Raw genomic sequence first — 19,562 nt, forward strand, 5'->3', positions numbered from 1 at the left:
TAGCCAAAAACCCTTGGTGCAAAAACGCTGTCAGGACAAGGGACTGCACAGGAACACAGAAGCCAAGGGGCTGGAGGCAGTGACAGCAGCAGAGAGGCAAACACAAGATCCCAGACCCAGAAAGAACATTCACCACAGGCACTGTCATTTATTTCACGGGTCTCATGATAACTATTGTGTTTTGTTTTTTTAAATCCATGCTCCCGGGGTAAAATGAATACAACCATCTTCACCCTCGTTAAGGGAGAGTTTCAGCTTTCATCACTGTAAAGTCTGAAGGCAACCACAGCATTTCCCAAAGGCACAGGAATCAGCAGAAAGCAGGAAACAAAATCAGTGAATGGTTGAACTTGTCAGTGCTGCTCACTCCCCACTTCCACACAGTGGGTGTCCTTACTGAGAGATGTTTGGTTTGTGCATGATGTGGGATAGGATGGGGTTTTCATGTTATTTCCTCCCCAGATTAAAACAAAGGGGACAATTTGGCACTCCTGGTGCACAGAGAGGATGAAAACCCAAGTCAAAACTACCAAAAAATTGCAGTCTGCAGTGAGAGGACTTTTTAGTTTGAAAATATCTGTTGCACTCAATTAATGAGAGAATGATAAAATGAGATGATCAAAGGCTCCCAGTGCCCATGTGCACTGCTGCCCAGATGGGTGGGCACAACTCTGCAGGTTTTCCTACACACTGCTACACAGATTCCTTGGGATCTGGCCACAGTGCTATCAGCTTCTGGATCAAATGCCTCATTGGGATAAACAGAGGCTGCTCATTCATCTTAAACTCTTTTGGGCTAAGACAAGCCAAAACATCTACATATGAAAGGTTAGAGGGTTGGGGGGTTTTCCCCCCTCTGAAAGCTTTCCCAGATTGGTTTTGGGGCTTACCATGCTCATCAAGACAGCCAGGACTTGGCAATTGAGGTGCAAAATACTTTGGCACTGCACAAAGGATGTGAAAGTGGTGTGGGAATTACTATTAGAATAAGATTTCTGACATGAAACTGCCTATGAGCATGGCAGAGCCTTCAAAAAGGCAGGAAAAGTGTCTTGAAAAAAAAAAAATCAGTATTGCCCACAACGCTGATGCTGACTTCTTACACGTTTGAGTTTTCCAGTCTTTCCACATCATCAGCATCTTCACAATGAAAGGACAGTGTTTGCTACATGATACCTGTTTACTGCTCCCAAGCCAGTCTGCACAATGAAACAGGTGGAATCACTCTCAGCTCTCTGTCTGTCCAAGGTTCACTCACTGATTTTAGTAACCAGGCTCTCAGCAAAGCAGCTGAATTACCAGTTATGAATCAAGTATGGAAAATATTCCTGGGAAGAGATCAAGGTTGACTGAAGAGCTTTCTCCCCAAGTTAAATAACAACAAATCTGGGCTGAGCTCTGAAGTTACCCATGGCCTACAGTGTGTCAGGGCCCCAAAATAATGCTATCACCCCTGAGAAGTCATGGAAACAGGGATGAGCTCTCTGCTCCAAGCCAAATGCTTCCATTCTTCATACAGCCAGGAGCAGGTGCTACCAAGAGTAAACCCCAATAGTAAAGAACCCCAATAGTAAAGCAGGGGAAAAAATAAATAAATCAGACATGCTTTAAGTCAATAAAAACTGAGACTGACATTGCTACTTCTTTCCTGCATGACAGGGGTGATACACGTGGTGTCTTTTAAAAACTGAGTGCCACCATCACACCTTCCTGGCTTTCATACTTGTACTCAGCACCCAAACCCCTGCCACCCACTGCTCCAGGGATTTGGGGTGCCTGCCTGCAGGGAGGGAGTGCTGGTACCTAAGGAGAAATGGGCAGCCAAAGTGTTTTGGCTGAAAACAAGACTTGTTTGGACAATAAGCAGCCCCCCTTCAGGTCTCCAAAAATGTAAGCCCTTAATGAAAAACATGTTTTCCATCAACTGATTGGAAAAAATAAGCACAATATTTCCAATTATTTCAAATCTGTTCAACTTGCCCTCAGTTTCCTATCAAGTCCAGCTTGTAGAGTTTTATACCAGGCTTAAAAAGGTTGACATGTATCTGCTTTCCCCTGGCATTTCCTCAAAGGGGTTTAAGTTCAGGAACTAATAAAGATTCAGGGAATTAGCTGCCAGAGACTGGAGATGTCTAGCTTAGGAATGTCTGCATCCTTGAAAGCCAGGATGCAGCACAGCCCAAAATCTAAGTTCAGAACAAAGAGAAGATTTCTATTGTTTGCTTTGCTAGAGACATAAATGCTACATTTAACTGGAGAAAAGGGAAAGAAATATGCTTTTTTTTATATATACCCCACGGCTGGAGGCACACACAATGTCATCAGTGTTCTCTTCACCTAAAAGAGGTCAGAACAAAAAAAAAAAGCACATAAAGCAAAGATACTTTCTTACTGCGACACAGCTGAAACTCAAAAAAGGAAACACTTTATTATCAAGAAGCATTGTCCACAAAGTTATACATCTAACCCTCTGTCTTATTTTAGAAAGTCTCCCTGGTAATTTGCCTGTGCTTTTGAAAAGCAAGTAATATGTTTTGAATTATAAGAGGTTACAGGGACATTTTTGTGGTAAAATTGGACTTCCATTTGCAGGGAAAAAAAAACAAAAAACAAACCCTCAGTGCTACAGAAATCCTTCTGGAAATAACATTTTTTTGTCATTGCTAAGCACTTTTCAACAAAGTTTAAAAGCTACTGTTCCAAGGAGGTGTTTACATCCAGCTCTGAAAGAATACTGGGGTACTCATACCCTGCAGGCAAAAGGAAAAGCAGCACGGGGTCTGCCTGGTATTTGGGAAGCCAACAGAAGAGGGAATGTTCTCTGGAGTGTGCAGGGCCAACAGCTTTCCTAAGCAGGTTCACTTCAAGAGGGACAGTTCTCAGGGGCTGGGATTCTGGGGTTTTTCTGGAAGCCTAAATGTTACTTACAGCCCTTGGAGTCTTCTTCCATTCATTCCCCCAGACATCAGATGAGCTGGTATTAGGAGGAAGCCTCTATTTCTAGTGGGGGGAGTTTATAAACTCAACTTCCAATTGATTTATTAACAATGCAGGGGAAGAGGGGGCTTCAAACCATGACATCTGGACTTTTCCCTGAAGGTGAAACTTATTTTATCATTCCTTTTTATAAACAAATAACCTATTTAGCTGAAGTTTAGCCATAGGAATAAAAGGAAAAGTTTTGCAGTAAACATCTAAAAGATGCCTAACCCCGTGAAAGCTTCATTGTGCTCTTGATAACCATGATGAAAAGGCTTTTACAACCACCATGCCAGATTTTACCACCTCAATATACCATAGAAACACTCTCCTGAAAGAAAGCTGTGCTGTTCATACAGAGAGAAAAGAGATTTTTTCTGTTTGAGTTTGTTTTTCTTTGCTATTCATCATGAGACAGCCCTTGCTGCCCTCCAGTAAGCTGTTAAAATATGGGTTCTGATTACTCCTTGGCTGGTTTGCTTCCTGGACAGCAAGATGCAGTAAACTGCTCCACTCCCCTTTAGTTTCTCTTTTGCAAGTTTGTCTTGGGCACCAGAAGTAAAACCCAGCACCATGATGAGGCCACTGGCCAGTTTGATGCTTATAATGGAAGCCAGACAGGAAAAGGGAACCTTTTACAGAAGGTTTCAGCTGGTGCTCCAAAGTGTAACTCAGCTGAGGGGCAGCAGTGTACACCTGCACCATCAGACAGAGACTGGAAACCTTCTCATCAGGAGCCTCATAAGAAGAAGACTTATTCCAGGACCAGCCAAAGTTCCAGTAAAGCATCTCTGGAGTTGGCTTGATCTAAATAAAGAGTGGGAGACTGCCTGTGTCCAGGGGAAAACATAAAAACACAAACTGAAAATACTGTGTTTGGAGATGGGGTTAGACTCTCTACCTGAAAAAACATTCCCCTCTTCCAGCACCTCCCATGCCACACGTTGCACAGTGCTGCACAAACCTTCTCCAATTTTTATTTCATCTTCTCCAATTTTTACTTCCCAGGAAGATGCAGCAACCCTTCAGGCTTCCCAAATTAAGTTCCACCAGCCTTAAATGAGAACAGATCACAGTACTACAAGCAGATTATTCTCTACCTGAGCAGCCTCAGAGAGGACAGCATTGGGTCAGGCTCTGTCCAAACCCAAGAGCACGTGAACTGCCCCAGGCACAGAGCCAGCACGGAACCAGGAAATTACTTGAGGAGATCAACATGATAATCAGTGGTTACAGTGAACCAAACCTCCTACCGTGACAAAGTCTGGGGAGGCTTCATAAATTAGGCATGGAAGGAGGAGGCAGTGTCTTTCTTGAAATTTATATGGTGGTGTTTCCCTGCCAAAAGGAGCAACTGAGGGAAAAGCACAGGAATCCTCATCAGAAAGTTCTCAGCCATGTTAACAGATGCTGCAGGAGAAACTGATAAACTTGGGAAGGAGATAAGTTGTGGTGCTGAGGTTGAACAGGAAAGAGGCATAGAGATAGGTAAGGCAGATAAAACCCTCTCCTGCAGATCCACTTTGAACAAGCATGAGAGAAAGGGGGTTTGCCAAGGCATAAGACAAAGATTCGGAACAAAAATCAGTGCAAAGCTCTCTGCAGGCAAGAAATCCATCTCTGAGTAACACTCAGGCTTGGGTCTGGGACACTGTAAGGGAAATAACAAGATCTGACTTTCAGTGCAAAGAAAGGACCAAGGAGGATGGTGCTGGCAGGACAAGTGAGCCCAAGGGAACTCCTGCTGACCCACTGGGCAAGGCTGAGAAAATCACACTGAGAGCAGGGGTGACACCTCCATCCCTGGGAGCAGGGGGGGGACACCTCCATCCCTGGGAGCAGGGGGGGGACACCTCCATCCCTGGGAGCAGGGGGGGGACTGGGAACAGACAGTGCAGCAAGGAAGGAAGCTGGGCAGAGGTGTCCATCTGTACAAAGAGGGTACTGAGGGAAGAGGAGTGAGAGGTCTCCAAGGATGACCAAGAGGGTTCTGCAACTACAAAAATACAGCCAAGAAATCAGCAATAGGAGAAGGGAAGGGTCAGGTGGGAAAACACTCCTCAGAGGGACAGTGTCAAGAACTGCCATCCTGGAGTACAAAAAGAAACACCAAGGATGAGAAATAACATCCTGGTAAGCTGCTGTCTGGGGACCACAGAACTGGTTTCATGCCATATTTTCACCCCACAGTACCTTTTTCCAGAAAGTATGCTCTGGGTGAGAGCAGCCCAGCACTTACACACTCACTGCTCTCTGGAGTTTCATGTATCTCAGGCTGGCAGGCCACAGCAGGGCAGACCACTACCAACTTCTAAACCAAGAAAAGATTCCAGCAACATCCCAGCAACCAGGAAACGTGTGCTGTAACATTCCTCAGCACACAGGTACACAGGACAGGACACCACGGACAGAGACACAAATATTCCAGCATTGTACAAGGAGAAAATTCAAAGTCTGCACAGAAACCTGCTCTGAAATCAGGCCAGGCAAATGGAAAGTACCACCACCTTCACACCTCATGAAGACAGGCTGAGAGTTGGGGGTGTTGAGGCTGGAAAAGAGAAGGATCCCATGAGGAGACCTTAGAGCACCTTCCTGTGCCTGAAGGGGCTCCAGGAAAGCTGGGGAGGGACTTGGGACAAGGGCCTGGAGGGATGGGACCCTCTGAGGGGGAAGGGTTTGCAGCTGGGAGAGGGGAGATGGAGAGGAGATCTTGGGCAGGGAGGGAGGCAGAAATCCTTTGGGGTGAGGGTGCTGAGCCCCTGGGTGCCCAGGTTGCCCCCAGAAGCTGTGGCTGCCCCATCCCTGGCAGTGTTGAAGGTTGGATGGGGCTTGGAGCCCCCTGGGCTGGTGGGAGGTGTCCCTGCCCATGGCAGGGGTGGGAGGTGTCCCTGCCCATGGCAGGGGTGGCACTGGGGGGGCTTTGAGGTCCCTTCCAACCCAAACCAGTCTGGGATTCTATGAGCACCACTGAGTTAAAGGAAGAACAGACTGGCCATGCCCCAGAACGAGTCACACTGTACTGCTGAGCACTGCCAGACCATCTGTGGTAGTGGCCCCTTCAGCTTATCATTAACAACTGTTTTATTTAAAAGGTGTTTACATGACACCTCCCTCTCCTTCTACCTCCACTTCCCATTGCTGTTCTCTGGCCATATGGGATCTCCTCTCAGTCTAACCCCCTGCTCACTAACAGGACTGTCCTGTGGCAGCCTGCAGCTGAGCCCTGCACAGGCCAGGGAAGAAGAACCAAGGGAAACAAACCCCAGGAACCAGACAAAGCTCATTCCTAGCAAAAGAGAGTGGTTATGTGAGGAACAGTTTAATGAGTTAGATTTGAAGGGGAAAAAAAGTATTTTCAACAAGTTAAAACTATCTACTACCTGTCTACTAGTTTTCTCTCCCAAAGATAGAACAGCCTCCTACCCAGGCTGTTCTCTTAGAATCTGAAAACACCACAATGAAAACTTACTTCTCTTCCTGGTCTGTTTAAGAGAGACAGAAGTATCAGTACATGATAGCAGTAGTGTACTGAGGTCCCACCAAACTGCAAAGCCCTGAAAGGAACAGAAATCCTCTTCTAGTAATTGTATTTCTGCTTCTGAGAGCTCGAAATTGCCTTTTGCTACAAAATAAACTCTCTTATTTAACACTTCCAAGCAAACCAGTGTTCAGGCATCTTCTCCCTTTACTCAGGCTTTCTTCTCCCCTTACTCAGATTTTCTTAATTCCATAAAAAAAGATGGAGTCATGACCCAGGGACTGAGAAAGGAGAGCAGTGATGTAACAAATACCAAGTGAGATCTGTATCTCAAAGCACTCGGGCAGGTGTGAGTACAGGGGAAGTGTTCAGGTTGTGTAAAAGTTTGCACAGCCCAAAAGGAATGCAAGGATTGTGGGAGAAGTGGAGCAGTAAAACCACCTGAAGAGAAGTCAAAGGACTCTTGACTGAAGGACACCAGGAGACTCATTAGAAAAATGAGCTAATATTTACTGTATGAGTTTGCAGATCTTAAGGGCAGCCTTTGGCTGGAGATGCAGAAGGTGATGATGACTTCAGTTAGATGATGCAGTTCTACAGCCACCCCAAATGTGGGGCAGCCCAAAAGAAGAACAGGATTCTACTTCATGAGGCCACAAAGAGATGCACTGCCCACTCTGAGGATCTTCAGACCCATGTAGCTTCAGCACAGTCTACAAAATAATTGCAAAGAGGCAAGCAAAAAGGTTGCTGAGGACTTGCTAAATTGGCAGCTGCCTTCTTGTAGACTTGCTTTGTGTAAAAAGCAGAAGAAAAAAATATTTTAAAAAAGATGCAACAAGGACTGTGTCCTATTGAGCCAATTCAGAAGAGTTCTGGTTACAAAACTGATGCTGCAGGACTTCCCTTCACACCTGGCACTGTGTGACACGAATGTCCCTCCCCAGCTTGCTGCTAGCTACCTACCTGCAATTAAATTGTATCTGTGTTCTGACAAGCAGCATCAATGCAGGTTGGTGTCAGCTGGCAAGCCAGGACCAGCAGGTCTGGTGCCTGGGATTACCAGCCTAAGAATTTCAGACTGTGAGGTACCCTGAAGCCTCATCCCCTTCATGAATCTGACCTTGTATATAACTCAACACCCATGTGTTAACATAATTAAACACCTCCCCCACCCTTCTATAAAAAGACTTCTGTAGAACCTCACTCTGAGAAAAGCAGGTATTCAGAACTCAGGAGAGCAGAGAAGTGCAAAAGAAGACTCAAACGACATAAACTCAGCACATCTGGGGCACAACAAGTCCCCGTGGGCCACCACCTCCCTCAAACACAGAGCCCTGGGGTTCCCTCTGAGTGGGGGGTCCCTCAGAAACCTCCTGCTGCTCCTGAGCTCAGGATTTGCTCTCAGTGAGATCAATGGCTTTTCCATCTCCAGAGAGCGTGCTGGACCCTGTCCAAGCTCATAACTCAAATTTTGATGGACTAAGGGGAATTTTCATTCCATTCATTCCAAATTCTGACACCAGACAGCTCGCTGCAAACTGGGCAGTTCTGGAGAAGCCAAGAAGAGCTAAGGAGAAATAACTGCTGACAGCCCAAGGAGTGTCCCACAGCATCCATGGTGGCAGCCACCCCTCTCCAGGAAGAAAGCAGCCTCTGCCCAGCAGCTTTTTAATTCAGCACCATATGAACAACTGAAATATTCATATCTATTTAAAAGGAGGAAATTAAAATGGCTTAAAGGCATGAGAAACTTGTTTATTAAGCATGAATATTTCATTAGCAAAAGCACAAATGGAACCAAGCATTCACATAATACTTCCTCTGCCAGGATTAAAGATATTTTGGTACCTAGTGTGAAGCCAAACCTCACCCACCACAACTTCAACCAAAAATATGAATGTTTAAGATGGAGTTTGAAAGATAAGAAAGCCAGTGGAAAAACATCAGTACAGTGTAGACAGGACAGAAGCCTTTGCTCTAGCACTGTAAGATCAAGTCAAGGGGAGAGCAGAATGAAGAAGGATTCTTCTATGCAGATGAAGACCCAAAAGCTATCAGTGATCCACATCTGCTGAGAAAGAATTATTCCTCAGGTATTTGTGGGGACTCTGGTCCTCTGAGGATGGGAACAACTGTAAGAATTTGGTCAGGACTAGAATTTGTGCATATTCTGCCAGACCTGTTGAGGACAGTGCAAAGGAAAATAACCCAGTCTCTAGATCCAGAGGACACTAAACTGCAGAACACAAGCTTGGCCTTCCAGAGCAGAGTGAAATCTGTGTATTTAATATCACCTATTGAAGGGGCTGCTAGCAGCTCCATTACAGCTGTTTGTTAGGTCACTTGGGCAGTCACAAAGTCTGTGTATTTTTGGCATCAGCTTCAGCCTTTTGGATCCAAAGCTGCCCCCCCAGCAGCATGCTGTAAACCCAAGGGGCCAGCAGCTACTCACACCACTCATCCAAAACACAAACCAGGTTATTTTTAAAACTGAGCCAGGCTACAGACTCAACCCACTGCATCATCCAGATGTAAAAGATGTGTGGGTCTTTTGAGAGAGGCTCAAGAAGTACAACCTACACACAACTGTCTCCAGAAAACCCTTTCAAGGTACCCCTCTTCAGCACCTGAAGCCCAATTCCCTGCTTCAATTTCCTATAACCTATTTATAGGAGTACAGCCCACACCTCACCCTTCCCTGCACAGCAAATGCCTCAGCCCAAATACTTCCAAACAATTCTCAAAGAATTTCTTTACAGATCCTCAATACTGAGGATATTTCTCATCATAACAAAATATGAGAATTAAAAAAAAAATCTGCAATAAACATCAATTTAGATCTGCTACCTTAATGTAAGATAGCTTTGAAAACACTGTGGGGTTTGCACTGTAAGACACACTTGTGAGACAGTACAAAACTCACTTTTGCATAAATTAAATAAATGCAGAGGTATATTTTATTAAGGGTTGCTTTAAGAAGTCAGAAAACACAATAGGTGCAGGGAGACAACTACAAGGACCATTACATTGTAGTTCTTCACATCACATCCTCGGGCAGGCTGGGATGATGAGCAGCAAATACAGCCCCCACATGAGCTTTCATGCTGCAACTAGCTAAAAAAAGGAGGAAACCAACCCAAAATTCATTTCACAATCATTCACAACTTCACAGTTACACCTTACCATGTGCTTTCACAGGCTTCCTTCTATGCATCACTGAGTCCTTTAATAAATGCAACAAAGATTATTATTTTCCCAAGAGGGGATCTGCACAATGCTGGTGAGAAATGAGCAACTCGCTAGAAATCAGGAAAAGATGAGTCAAGTAGCACCTGTTCCCAAATTAAATGTGACAGCCTTGAGGACACAACTCCTGTGGCACTGCCCCAGAGCCTGCCCAGCTGCTCTGATGTGTACCAGGCTATTGCCAGTTGGTTAAGAGGCACTGGGCACACATCATCTCAGCACCAACAGGGCAGGGACCAACTCTTTCCCTCCTGCAAATCAGTTGTGACCTCATGAGCAGAAGTGAGTCTGAAGTTACTCCTGGAGTTCTCACAGACTTCAGAACAGACAGTTCCCTAGATCATAGATACCACGTGTAAAGCTCTGAGTTTTGACTTGCTTATCAAGATAAATGCAAGCTGTAAAGCAGAATACAATGAGCAGTCTTTGCAGGGTAATTCAAGAAATCATATATAAGCCATAATATTTCACACTTTTGAAAACCAGCAACCTTCTTGTTCTCTTCCATACAAAGAATTAAATTAAAAATGGTAATTTTCCTCACTCAAAATTTTCATTCTGGTATGATGAAAAAGGAGGTGATGTACAGGCTGCTGTTTCTCTCACTCACAAGTTCACATTGCACAGCTCATCTAGGTTGCAGTTTCTGCAAAACCTTATCAACCCCTGCAAGATTGCTGCTCCCCTTTCCCAATCTTGCTCCACCTGCTGTGGAAGAGTCACAGTCACATTAAGTCAAAAGCACCCAGTAAAATGAAAGTATTTTACCAAGTCCTGAGCAGGACCCTCCCCCTGAGATCACAGGTGGGCAACACTCCAGTACAGCTAAATCCCAGCCTTCAATTGCCACTGAGAGGACCCGAGAGCTGCCTGACATGAAAAAAATTCCCTGTTTTAAGAAGCCTTTCAATTAATCTTATGCTCTCTGATAAGACTTGAAATGCCAACTCCTACTGGAGTCTTCAGCCTTCCCACAAAGGTCACCAGGGAACTGAAGAGAGGGAATGCCAGACCAGCTGCTCAAGATATGGCTCCTTAGAATAATTCATACTTGTGAGCACTTAAGGAACAAGTCTGGTAAAGCTTTGGAGGTTTGCTTTAAAGCAATAAAGCTAGCTGCTGAGTTCACAGATTAACTGTTCCAGTTCTCCTCCTTTGGATGATTTTTTAATAATTGTTCTGATGACTAAGAATCACAACCAGACACTGGTACAAAGCCCACTCAGAGCCAAAGAATTCAAGGACGGGATGATTTTCATTTACAACTCATGTGTAACACACAGGGAGTGCTTGAGTGTCCAGATGAAATGCTTGGTTTATTAAGTAGCTGTAAGACACAGCCATGAAACAATACTAAGTCTGTGATGATAACCTTGCTGAATCACTACACAAACCTACAAATAAGCAGGCATGAAGCACAGGGATTGGGAAATGAGGTGGTAAATTCCCATTGCATCCATCCACCTCCCCGGGTGGGAACTCCCATTGACACACAAACCAGCCACACTAATCCAGCCCATGCCAACACCACTAAACTCAGACAGCAGCAGCAAGGAAAAGTGCAGCTTCACCATTTCTCTTTTTCCCACTAGAGACATCCTTGGGGAAATTTCCTTGCATGCACCAAAGCTGGTATGATTTCAATTCCACCCACTTCTGGGCTCACTTGGGAACTAAATGCAGCACACCCTGTCTGGGGTCAGCCAGTGACCCCGAACAAAAATAGCTCTGGCAGAAAGCTGGATTTATGGAACAGGGTGGAGCCCATCCGAGTGTAAACTGAGCAAACCCATCACTGGAAGTTAATGACAGAGCAGCAACAATTTCTCCATTCTGCTCAGTGCAGACTCTGGACCAGCACAAAGGCAGCTCCTGTCATCCACACAATGTGACAAAACCAAACGTGACACAAACAACCCTCCAACAAGTCAGAATCTTGGGTGTCATTCAGTCTGACATAATTTAAAACGTAGCAGCAGCAAGAGTTAATTACTGTCTCCAAACCAGTAACAGTAAGAGAAGCAAATGAGGGCTGAAGCTGGGTCAGCAAGCCAGGGCCACAGCTCTGCTGGCAGCCTCAGGCAGGGCTGGGCAGAGCAGTTTTACTGAAAAGCCACACTTGTGGGAAATTCAGAGCAGCTTTCCTAAATGTCCCCCAGCAGGCAAGCCTGCAGGCAGAGGATAATAGCCCCAAGGTCAGAAAAATTAACAGTATTCTTTTTTTTTTTAACAAAATATTATCCTGCCCCCACCACAAGACAGCCTTGAAGAGCAGGCAGAACACTGCCTGCAAAAGGCAGATTACAGCCAAATTCACACCCACATTCATGTGGAAAAGAAACTGGAGTTTGAACTGGTGGCTCAAGAAAAAGCCTGGTTTTGAGTACCAATGACCAAGGCACTGGAATCAAAGGGATACCTGATGGTGATGATGTCCAACAACATCCTTAGGGTCAGGAGAACCCAACAAGGCAGAAAAAAAAAATTATCAAATTACATATCAATTGTAAGGATTAAGAATTGCTAGCTGCTTCTACTCACCCTCTTTCATATAGAATTAACAAAGTCTCTCAGTGCAAGGCACCTCTCGATTAATTCCTTTGATTCCTGAATGCCAACACACCACACTGACTTTTAAGGTTATCTAACAATTAATTTCCAATACTTCACTTAGATTGCCAGTACACATTAACCACAGAATAAAACACCCCAAGAACAAACAGTTATGTGCAAGTTTCCTGCTAATTATAATTTCTTTCCTAAGCCCTTTGTAATACAATTAGAGCATCATGGTGTGCACAAATTAGAAGCAAATTTAAGCTTTTAGAGGCATAGCAAAATTTATTTAAAGCTGAGGTTTCCTCCCGTTAAAAGCTCAACTGGTCACATTATGTTTTTCTTGGTATTTCTATACAAATGCCCTCCCCACCCAGAGAGAAACCCAAATATAAAGGAAAAAAACCAGTATCAAATACTCTGGTTGTTATTCCCTGTGGCACTGCCAGGATGCCAGCCCTGACCCTGCAGCACCACAGAAGAGGGGTAACCCCCAGAGCACAAAGGTTCCCAAGCAGAGGCTCCCACAGCCAGACTTTAAAACCTACAGATCCGATCCAGAACAGACACCACAATTACCTGAAGGAGCCTAATTTTGTTCCTTCCTCAGCAGTTTTATGGCAGCTGAGGAAACTTAGCCCTACCCTCTTCTCTGGGTTATTGCTGGAGCCACTCTCAGGTGCATCCAACAACTGCCCGGACCTGACAAGTTGCTGATCCCCAACATCTGCAGAAAGGAGGTGTCAGGAGAAGAACTGCCCGAGCAAAACTGGGAGGGGGACACAGCCTGCCAGGCAGACTTCTATGCCAAAGGCTTCCCTCCGGGAATTATCAAAGCCTTGCACAAGCAGGGCCGTAAGAGTTTATCGGGAAGAGCTCACATGAATCTTTTATAATGGAAAGTGAAAAACAGCCGCAGACTTAGGGTCCCCCCCCGGCTGTCCTCGCTATCAGTGCTGCCCAGGATTGAGCTGAAACAGGGAGGAAAACGCAGCTCTCCCTTCGTGTCTAGAAGGGAAATAAAACCATAAAGATCAGTAAATGTTAAGGCAGTGAAGTCTGCACTCGTGAGTGGCTGTAACGCTCCTACGGAGCTGGAGTAACCTTGGACTTGGTGACTTCTACTGCCGATTTATGGGGTTTTTCCCTCCCAACTTTGCACCAGGCGATACCTGTTGGAGGGGAGGTGAAGGAGGCACAGGCTGGAGATGAGCTCTGTGAGAAGAAGAGGAAGGATTTCCAACAGGCTGACACACTCTGGTGCTCCCTGCCTGCACTCCGGACACCCCTCACATTCCCTTGGCGCTCCTGTACCTCAGTTTTAGGGAACTTTTCCCTCTTTTCCTTCACAGAGGAGCTCGGTCCCTTCACAGCGGGGGCTGAGGGAGCGGCTGCTCCCCCCGGGACCTCTTCACCTCCCAACCCCTTCCCCCCTCACCCCCATGAACCCCCGAGGAGGTGTCAAAACCCAGGAATAAACGGACTCTTCCTCACTTTTTCTACTCTTTTTACCCCCAAAAATAGAAAAACCGAACAAACTCAAACACAAACCCCCAGCACTCACCGCAGCCGGAGGTTGGCCATGAACTCCGACATAGTGACGGAATCCATCAACACGAAATCAGCTTTCCCGAACTCCAAGCTCTCCTGCTCCGCCATGGCGACAACGGGGGACACTGAGGGGGAAAATAAAATAAAATAAAATAAATTAAAAAGGGGGGTGCCCGCCTCGAGCCCGCCGGCCCCGCCTCACCTGAGGTGAGGGCAGAGCCGGGAGCTGGCCCCGCCCCCTGTGGCGAGAGCGCCCCCTAGCGGGGAGCGGCGTGGAATGCACCTGAGGGGAACTTGGAGCGGGAGAGCGGGAAAGGGCGGGAAGGACCCAAAGGGAAACGACCATCCCCAAAGGAAAACACCCAAACATCCCCAAAGGAAAACATCCCCCAAAGCTGGGGTTTATCGGGAGGGAGGAGAGGATAAAGCTAAGCGAGGTCCTGGCAAGGAGAGCCACCGGTAAGGGAGAGATCCTGAAGTTTGGGGATGCTCTCACGCCACAGGATCCCCTCGTTCAGGGACTGATCCTGGACCTGGAACATCCCCAAAACCAGGATCCCCCAATCAGGAACAGGTCCTGCAGTTTGGGGACACTCTCACACCCCAGAATCCCCTCATTCAGGGACAGATCCTGCACCTGGAACCTCCCCAATCTCCAGACACCCCACTAAGGACAAATCCTGAACCTGGAGACCCCCACACACCTCAGGACCCCCTCATTCAGAGACAGATGAAGCACCTGAGGACCCCCCCAACCAAGGACCCTCCCCATTCAGGGACAGATCCTGGACCTGGAACCTCCCCAAACCACGGACCCTCTCATTCAAGGACAAATTCTGGACTTGGGGACAAACATCCACCTCCAGGACCCCCTTATTCAAGGCCAAATCCTGCACCTGGGGACCCCCAGACCCCCCAGGACCCCATCAGGCAGGGCCAGGGCAGGCACCTGAGGACCCTTCCCATCCATTGGTGTTCCCCATCCAGGGCCAGATCCTACCCCTCGGACCCCCTCACCCACATTCCCCCCCACCCCCATTCATGGTCAGGTCCTGGGTGCCCTCCCAGACCCTTCACTCTGCTCTCTACAGCCCCCCCAAAATAAATGCAGAATGAAACCACCTACAAAAACCGCACAGACACCCAGGTGGCCCCAGGTACCACCAACGAGCCGCCTTGGGCTAATTAGATCAATGATGCTAATGAGGTCAACAAGAGCAGGAGGGGACCTAAGAGCAGGCACAGATTCACCTGAAGGAGTATTTTGGGGTAAAATTGCTGTTTTGTGAGTAGGGTGAGGGGGTGGGGGTGCTGTCTCCATCCCCATCCCCGGGGGGTCCCGAGGGGCTGCAGCTGAAAGCAATGAACCCTCCTGCTCTTAGGCCCTGACTCCCGACTCCTTCCCTGCCTTCTCGGGAGGAATTTTGGGACCGGGGAGCTCCTGGAGGTGAGCTGGGGAGAAAATGACCCCAAAGCTTCTGTTTATGTTTTGCTCCTGTGTTGTGTTTGGCTCCGGGGGTGGGGGGGATGTTTCCAGCTCATTTGACCCAACGCCCTGGAGCGGTTTTGTGTTGGCTTAAGGGCTTCGTTTGCAGGGGGCCCATTAAATGTCTGCAAATACCCCGGGAAATCCAGGGGGGAGGTGGAGGTGCTGGGAGGGAAGTCAGAGCCCTGCTGCAGGGCTCCTGCTCTGCCCTCCCTCAGCAGAGCCCGCACCGGGGCTGTGCGGGACCACCTGGGGCTGGGGCCGTGTCCGTGTGTGTTGGACCCGACCAGGTCCTTGTGTGCAGCAGCGATGGATCGTGACCCCCCTGCCCTCAGAAGGAAGAAGGCAGCCCCTGGCTGTGCCTGGCAGAGCCTCCTCTGCCTCCGGCCCCGCAGGCAGAAGAAGAAGGTGACTTATTCCAGCCACATGCAGAAGCTCCTCAGCCAGGTATGATCCTGGGGACACCCAACTGCTTCCCAAGCGTCCCAAGCTCAGCTGGGTTGTCCCTGAATTGAAGTTGTGTATTGAAGCACTGCTGAGGCTGCACCTCCAATCCTGGGGTCAGTTTTGGGTCAGGAAAGGGACAATGAGGGGCTGGAGTGTGTCCAGAAAAGAGAAGGAGAGGTGGGAAAGGGTCTGGAGCAGAAGTCTGCCCAGGAGCAGCTGAGGGCCCTGGGGGTGTTGATCCTGGAGCAGAGGAGGCTGAGGGGAGACCTTGTGGCTCTCTGCAACCCCCTGAGAGGAGGTTGGAGCCAGGGGGGGTCGGGCTCTGCTCCCAAGGAACAAGGGATGGGACAAGAGGAGCTTTTGGCACAACTCAAGTTGTGCCAGGGGAGGTTTAGGTTGGAGCTTGGGGACAATTTCTCCCTGGAAAGGGTTGTCAGGGCCTGGCCCAGGCTGCCCAGGGCAGGGCTGGAGTCCCCATCATCCCTGGAGGGGTTTCAGAGGCTGGAGATGTGGGGATGAGGGACATGGGGCAGGGGTGGCCTGGGCAGGGATGGGGGAAGGGTTGGACTCCAGGATCCTAAAGGTCTTTTCTGACCAAACCATTCTAGGATTCCCAGCCTGGGTTTCCTTAGCTGAAACTGGGAGTTGTTCATTGACACTGAAGGAGTGGATGGGGCTGGGGAGCTCTGCCTGAGCTGTGCCCACAGGCAGCTCCTTGAGCCATGGCACCCTCTGGATGGTTCCTCTCCTTGCAGACCTGGTCCACCAGAATCTCCCGCCTGGCAGCTGCTGTCCTGGCCTGGCTGGACAGCTCTGGGATGCTCGGGAATGTGGCCCTGGAAGCTGCTCGGCTGTCCCGCTGCAGCAGACGGCACTGCCTGGGGCCCCAGGAGCTGCTGCTGGCCATGGAGATGGTGCTGCTGAGGAAGCTCTGCAAGCAGCCTCCAGGATCCTCCAGCTCTGAGCTGCCACTGAAGGGACCCAGCGACATAGGACAGTCTTAGGAGGATTTTAATGTGGTTTTAGTAAATAAAGTATTTATTAGCATTGTTTAATGGAGCCTCCTCTCTGGGCCAGCACCAAGAGCAGGAGGAGGGCTTGGACCACTGTGGGTCCCAAGAGGGTGCCAGGAGGGGGGAGGGTGCTCACCCATAGCCACCTGTAGCAGCCCTGCTGGGGGGCAAAGAGTCCCCAGAGGTCCAGGGGCTGGTGCTTTGCTGGAGAGGTCTCTGCTCTGATGGCCCAGGCTCTTGGGCAGCTGACCTCCTCTCTGCTCCAGATTTGGGCAAGAAAAGGGGGAATAGGAAGAGTGGCTGTTATTCCAAGTCCTAGGGAAATGTCAAGCTTGGAGAGCAGCAGCCACTCCTGGTGATGCTGTGTGAGGTGGTGGCACTGAGTGACTTGTTTCCAGGGGACCCTCTGCATTCTGTAAGGATGTGTCCAGGTTCTGCCCACAGCTTCAGATCCAGCCATGGGGATGGTTGGGGTGTCTGGCAATGCCGGGGCACCCCCCTTCCCATGAGGGTGTTCCCAGCTCCTGTGTAACTCTAACATCTTCCTGCATCAGCCTTTCCAGCTGCTGAGCTTCTCTTTCCAGAAGGATGGGCCACAGATTGTCCAGGAGTCCCAGCTCTGGGAGAAGAGCTGCAGGTGACCTTGAGAAGCACTCAGGCAGTGCCACAGCCTCAGGCAATGCTGACTTTACCTACACCACTCCTGGCCAAAATCTGCTCAACCTGCCCCAAAAGCTCCACAGAGGGGGAGGGTTCCACCCCCTGTGATATCATCTGGTTCAGAGCTGCTCCAGCCCCTCCCGGGTGTTACAGCACAGAAAAAATGAGCTGAATGTCCACTGCCTGCTTCAGTCCCTGCAGGCAGCCCAAACCACTTGCTCTCTTTTTTTTTCTTCTGCTTTATGTGTGCATCAGGAGCCCTGGCTGCTGCTGGAGAGTTTCTTGTGCCTCCTAGGACATGCTCAGTGTGGTGGTGACACATGGAGCCTGAGCACTGCTGCTGAACTTCATCAATTCTCCAGTAGCTGGGGAGGTGCTCGCTCCCCCCAGGAGTAAAACTGAGCCCAGCTCTGAAGAAAAGCAGCTGGGGCAGAGGAGCTGCAGTAGGAACCAGGGGACGGTTCCTGAGGGGGGGCAGAAGTTATCAGAATTGATAACTTCTTTTTCTGTCTGAAAACTGGAGCTCACCTGGGCCCTAGAAAGTCAGAAGGGCAAAGGGGTGCAAGGGGTGACCTGAAGATGGGCACCACCTCGGAATTGCTGCCAAGCTTTAAGCAGCCTTTGGAATTGTTCAGCTGTGCCACCAGCAGCTCTGGCTCTTGCACCAAGGGCAACCTTTGTCACAGCAGTGCTCAAATCCTTGTGCAAATCCCTGATCAAATTGCTTTGTCCTTGGAGCAAACGTCCTTCCAGATCTCTCCAGTGAAGGCTCCTGTGTGGAGCTGTGTGATCTGGGAGCAGAGAAAATAAAATCCCAAGTTCTGAGCAGCTCGAGCTCCTGATTCATCCCCCAAGCCCCTGTTCCCATTACCTTTGCTGCTTAGTGCTTGGGTGCCCTGCTCATCTCTTCTTTTTGGCTCCAGGAGGTCCCTCCCAGCCCTGCTGCAGATGCTCCCAGCCAGGCAGCTTCATCCTGGGATGAAGGCACCAGGATGGTGCCTGCAGTGCAGCTCTGCCCCCAGCACTTGGTTTTGCTCATCCTCACCTCTCTGGGATCCAGGCTTCAGTCCATTTATATCATTTTATGTCTTCTCCCCCTCTCCAACTGTGTTTTGCCCTCCCAGTCCACCTGCTTTGGGAATGCAGAGTTCTTGAGTTAAAAATAGGCACAGGGTGAATCAGGGGACTTTCCAAAAAATCTTCTAGAGAGTCGGGGGCAAAAGGGAAATTGTTCCACCCCCCGTGGCAGCAGCAGTGTCTCAGGGCCACATGGACCCCCTGGGTCAGACCCCAGCAGCCACACCTGGAAGTCCATATTTGTTGTGTCTTCTACATCTGCACTCTCTGGTCTCAATTTCAACCTCCCCCTCCAGCCTGCCAGGGGGGACAGATCCAGGTGTAAAGCCTTGGATCAGAAACTGAAAGCCATGAATTATTCCTGGAGGAGAAGTGCCCCCTTGAGGAGGCACATACCATGTGGACACCTTGAAACACTTCTCTGTCATCCCAAAAAGCAGCTTTGGTAGAAGCAGGGGGATGAAATCCCAGGTTACTGGGTCTGAAAGGGCTTTTCAGGATGTTGTAGTTTGGTTTTTTTTATAGTGCTGCCTATTTTTTTAACTATATTTGTGAAAGCAACTGAGGCAGACTGAAGAAATGGTAGGGTTAAACATGAGATGCTTTTTCCAGGCTGTAGATCCAAACTCAGGACACAGAAAGGCTCCTGTCCTTCACAGAGCAGGACCACAGCACCCAGGGGTTGCTGCTCCAAAGGTGGACTCAGCCCATTTGTGGTTCCTTTGCTCAGGATCCTGGCAGCTTTTCCAAACACAAAATCTGAAACCAACCCAAGTCTCTCATATGCAAAACACAGCTGTGGCTGCTGCAGCTCTGGCTGGAGACTTCTAAGCAGAAAATCCTAAATTAGGCAGCAAACAGCTTTTGAAACAGAAGCAGTGGGGCTGCTCCAGGCTCCAGCCATGAGAAGTCATTTCTTGCCCTAGGGATGAGCTCTGGGTGCTGCCAATGGGTCACAGCCCCTCTGCCTTGGGTACCAGCCAGGACTTCAGCCTGAAGCCCACCCAAGTGGGTCTGGAGACACCAAAAATCACATTTCTGGGGCACACTGCAGACTGGGTAC

At 48.7% G+C, this 19,562-nt stretch overlaps 1 protein-coding gene across 2 annotated transcripts in view; it reads right to left on the reverse strand.

The window, feature by feature from the left end:
- The window catches only part of MYO1D (myosin ID), a 145,454-nt gene extending 131,369 nt beyond the window's left edge, over nucleotides 1-14,085 (reverse strand). Inside the window, exons 1-2 of one of the 2 annotated variants that reach the window (XM_030465756.1) lie at nucleotides 14,019-14,085; nucleotides 13,830-13,941 (exon numbers count right to left, since the gene is read on the reverse strand). In XM_030465756.1, coding sequence (XP_030321616.1) covers nucleotides 13,830-13,924 — 95 coding nt within the window. In that variant the 5' untranslated portion in view covers nucleotides 13,925-13,941; nucleotides 14,019-14,085. Of the gene's footprint in view, nucleotides 1-13,829; nucleotides 13,942-14,018 lie in introns of those variants that run through there. The other variant, XM_008495327.2, reaches the window with a different exon arrangement.
- Between the last annotated feature and the right edge of the window lie 5,477 nt (nucleotides 14,086-19,562).

This window comes from Calypte anna, chromosome 27, assembly GCF_003957555.1.
Source record: "Calypte anna isolate BGI_N300 chromosome 27, bCalAnn1_v1.p, whole genome shotgun sequence".
In the NCBI taxonomy this organism is placed as follows: Eukaryota; Metazoa; Chordata; class Aves; order Apodiformes; family Trochilidae; genus Calypte; species Calypte anna.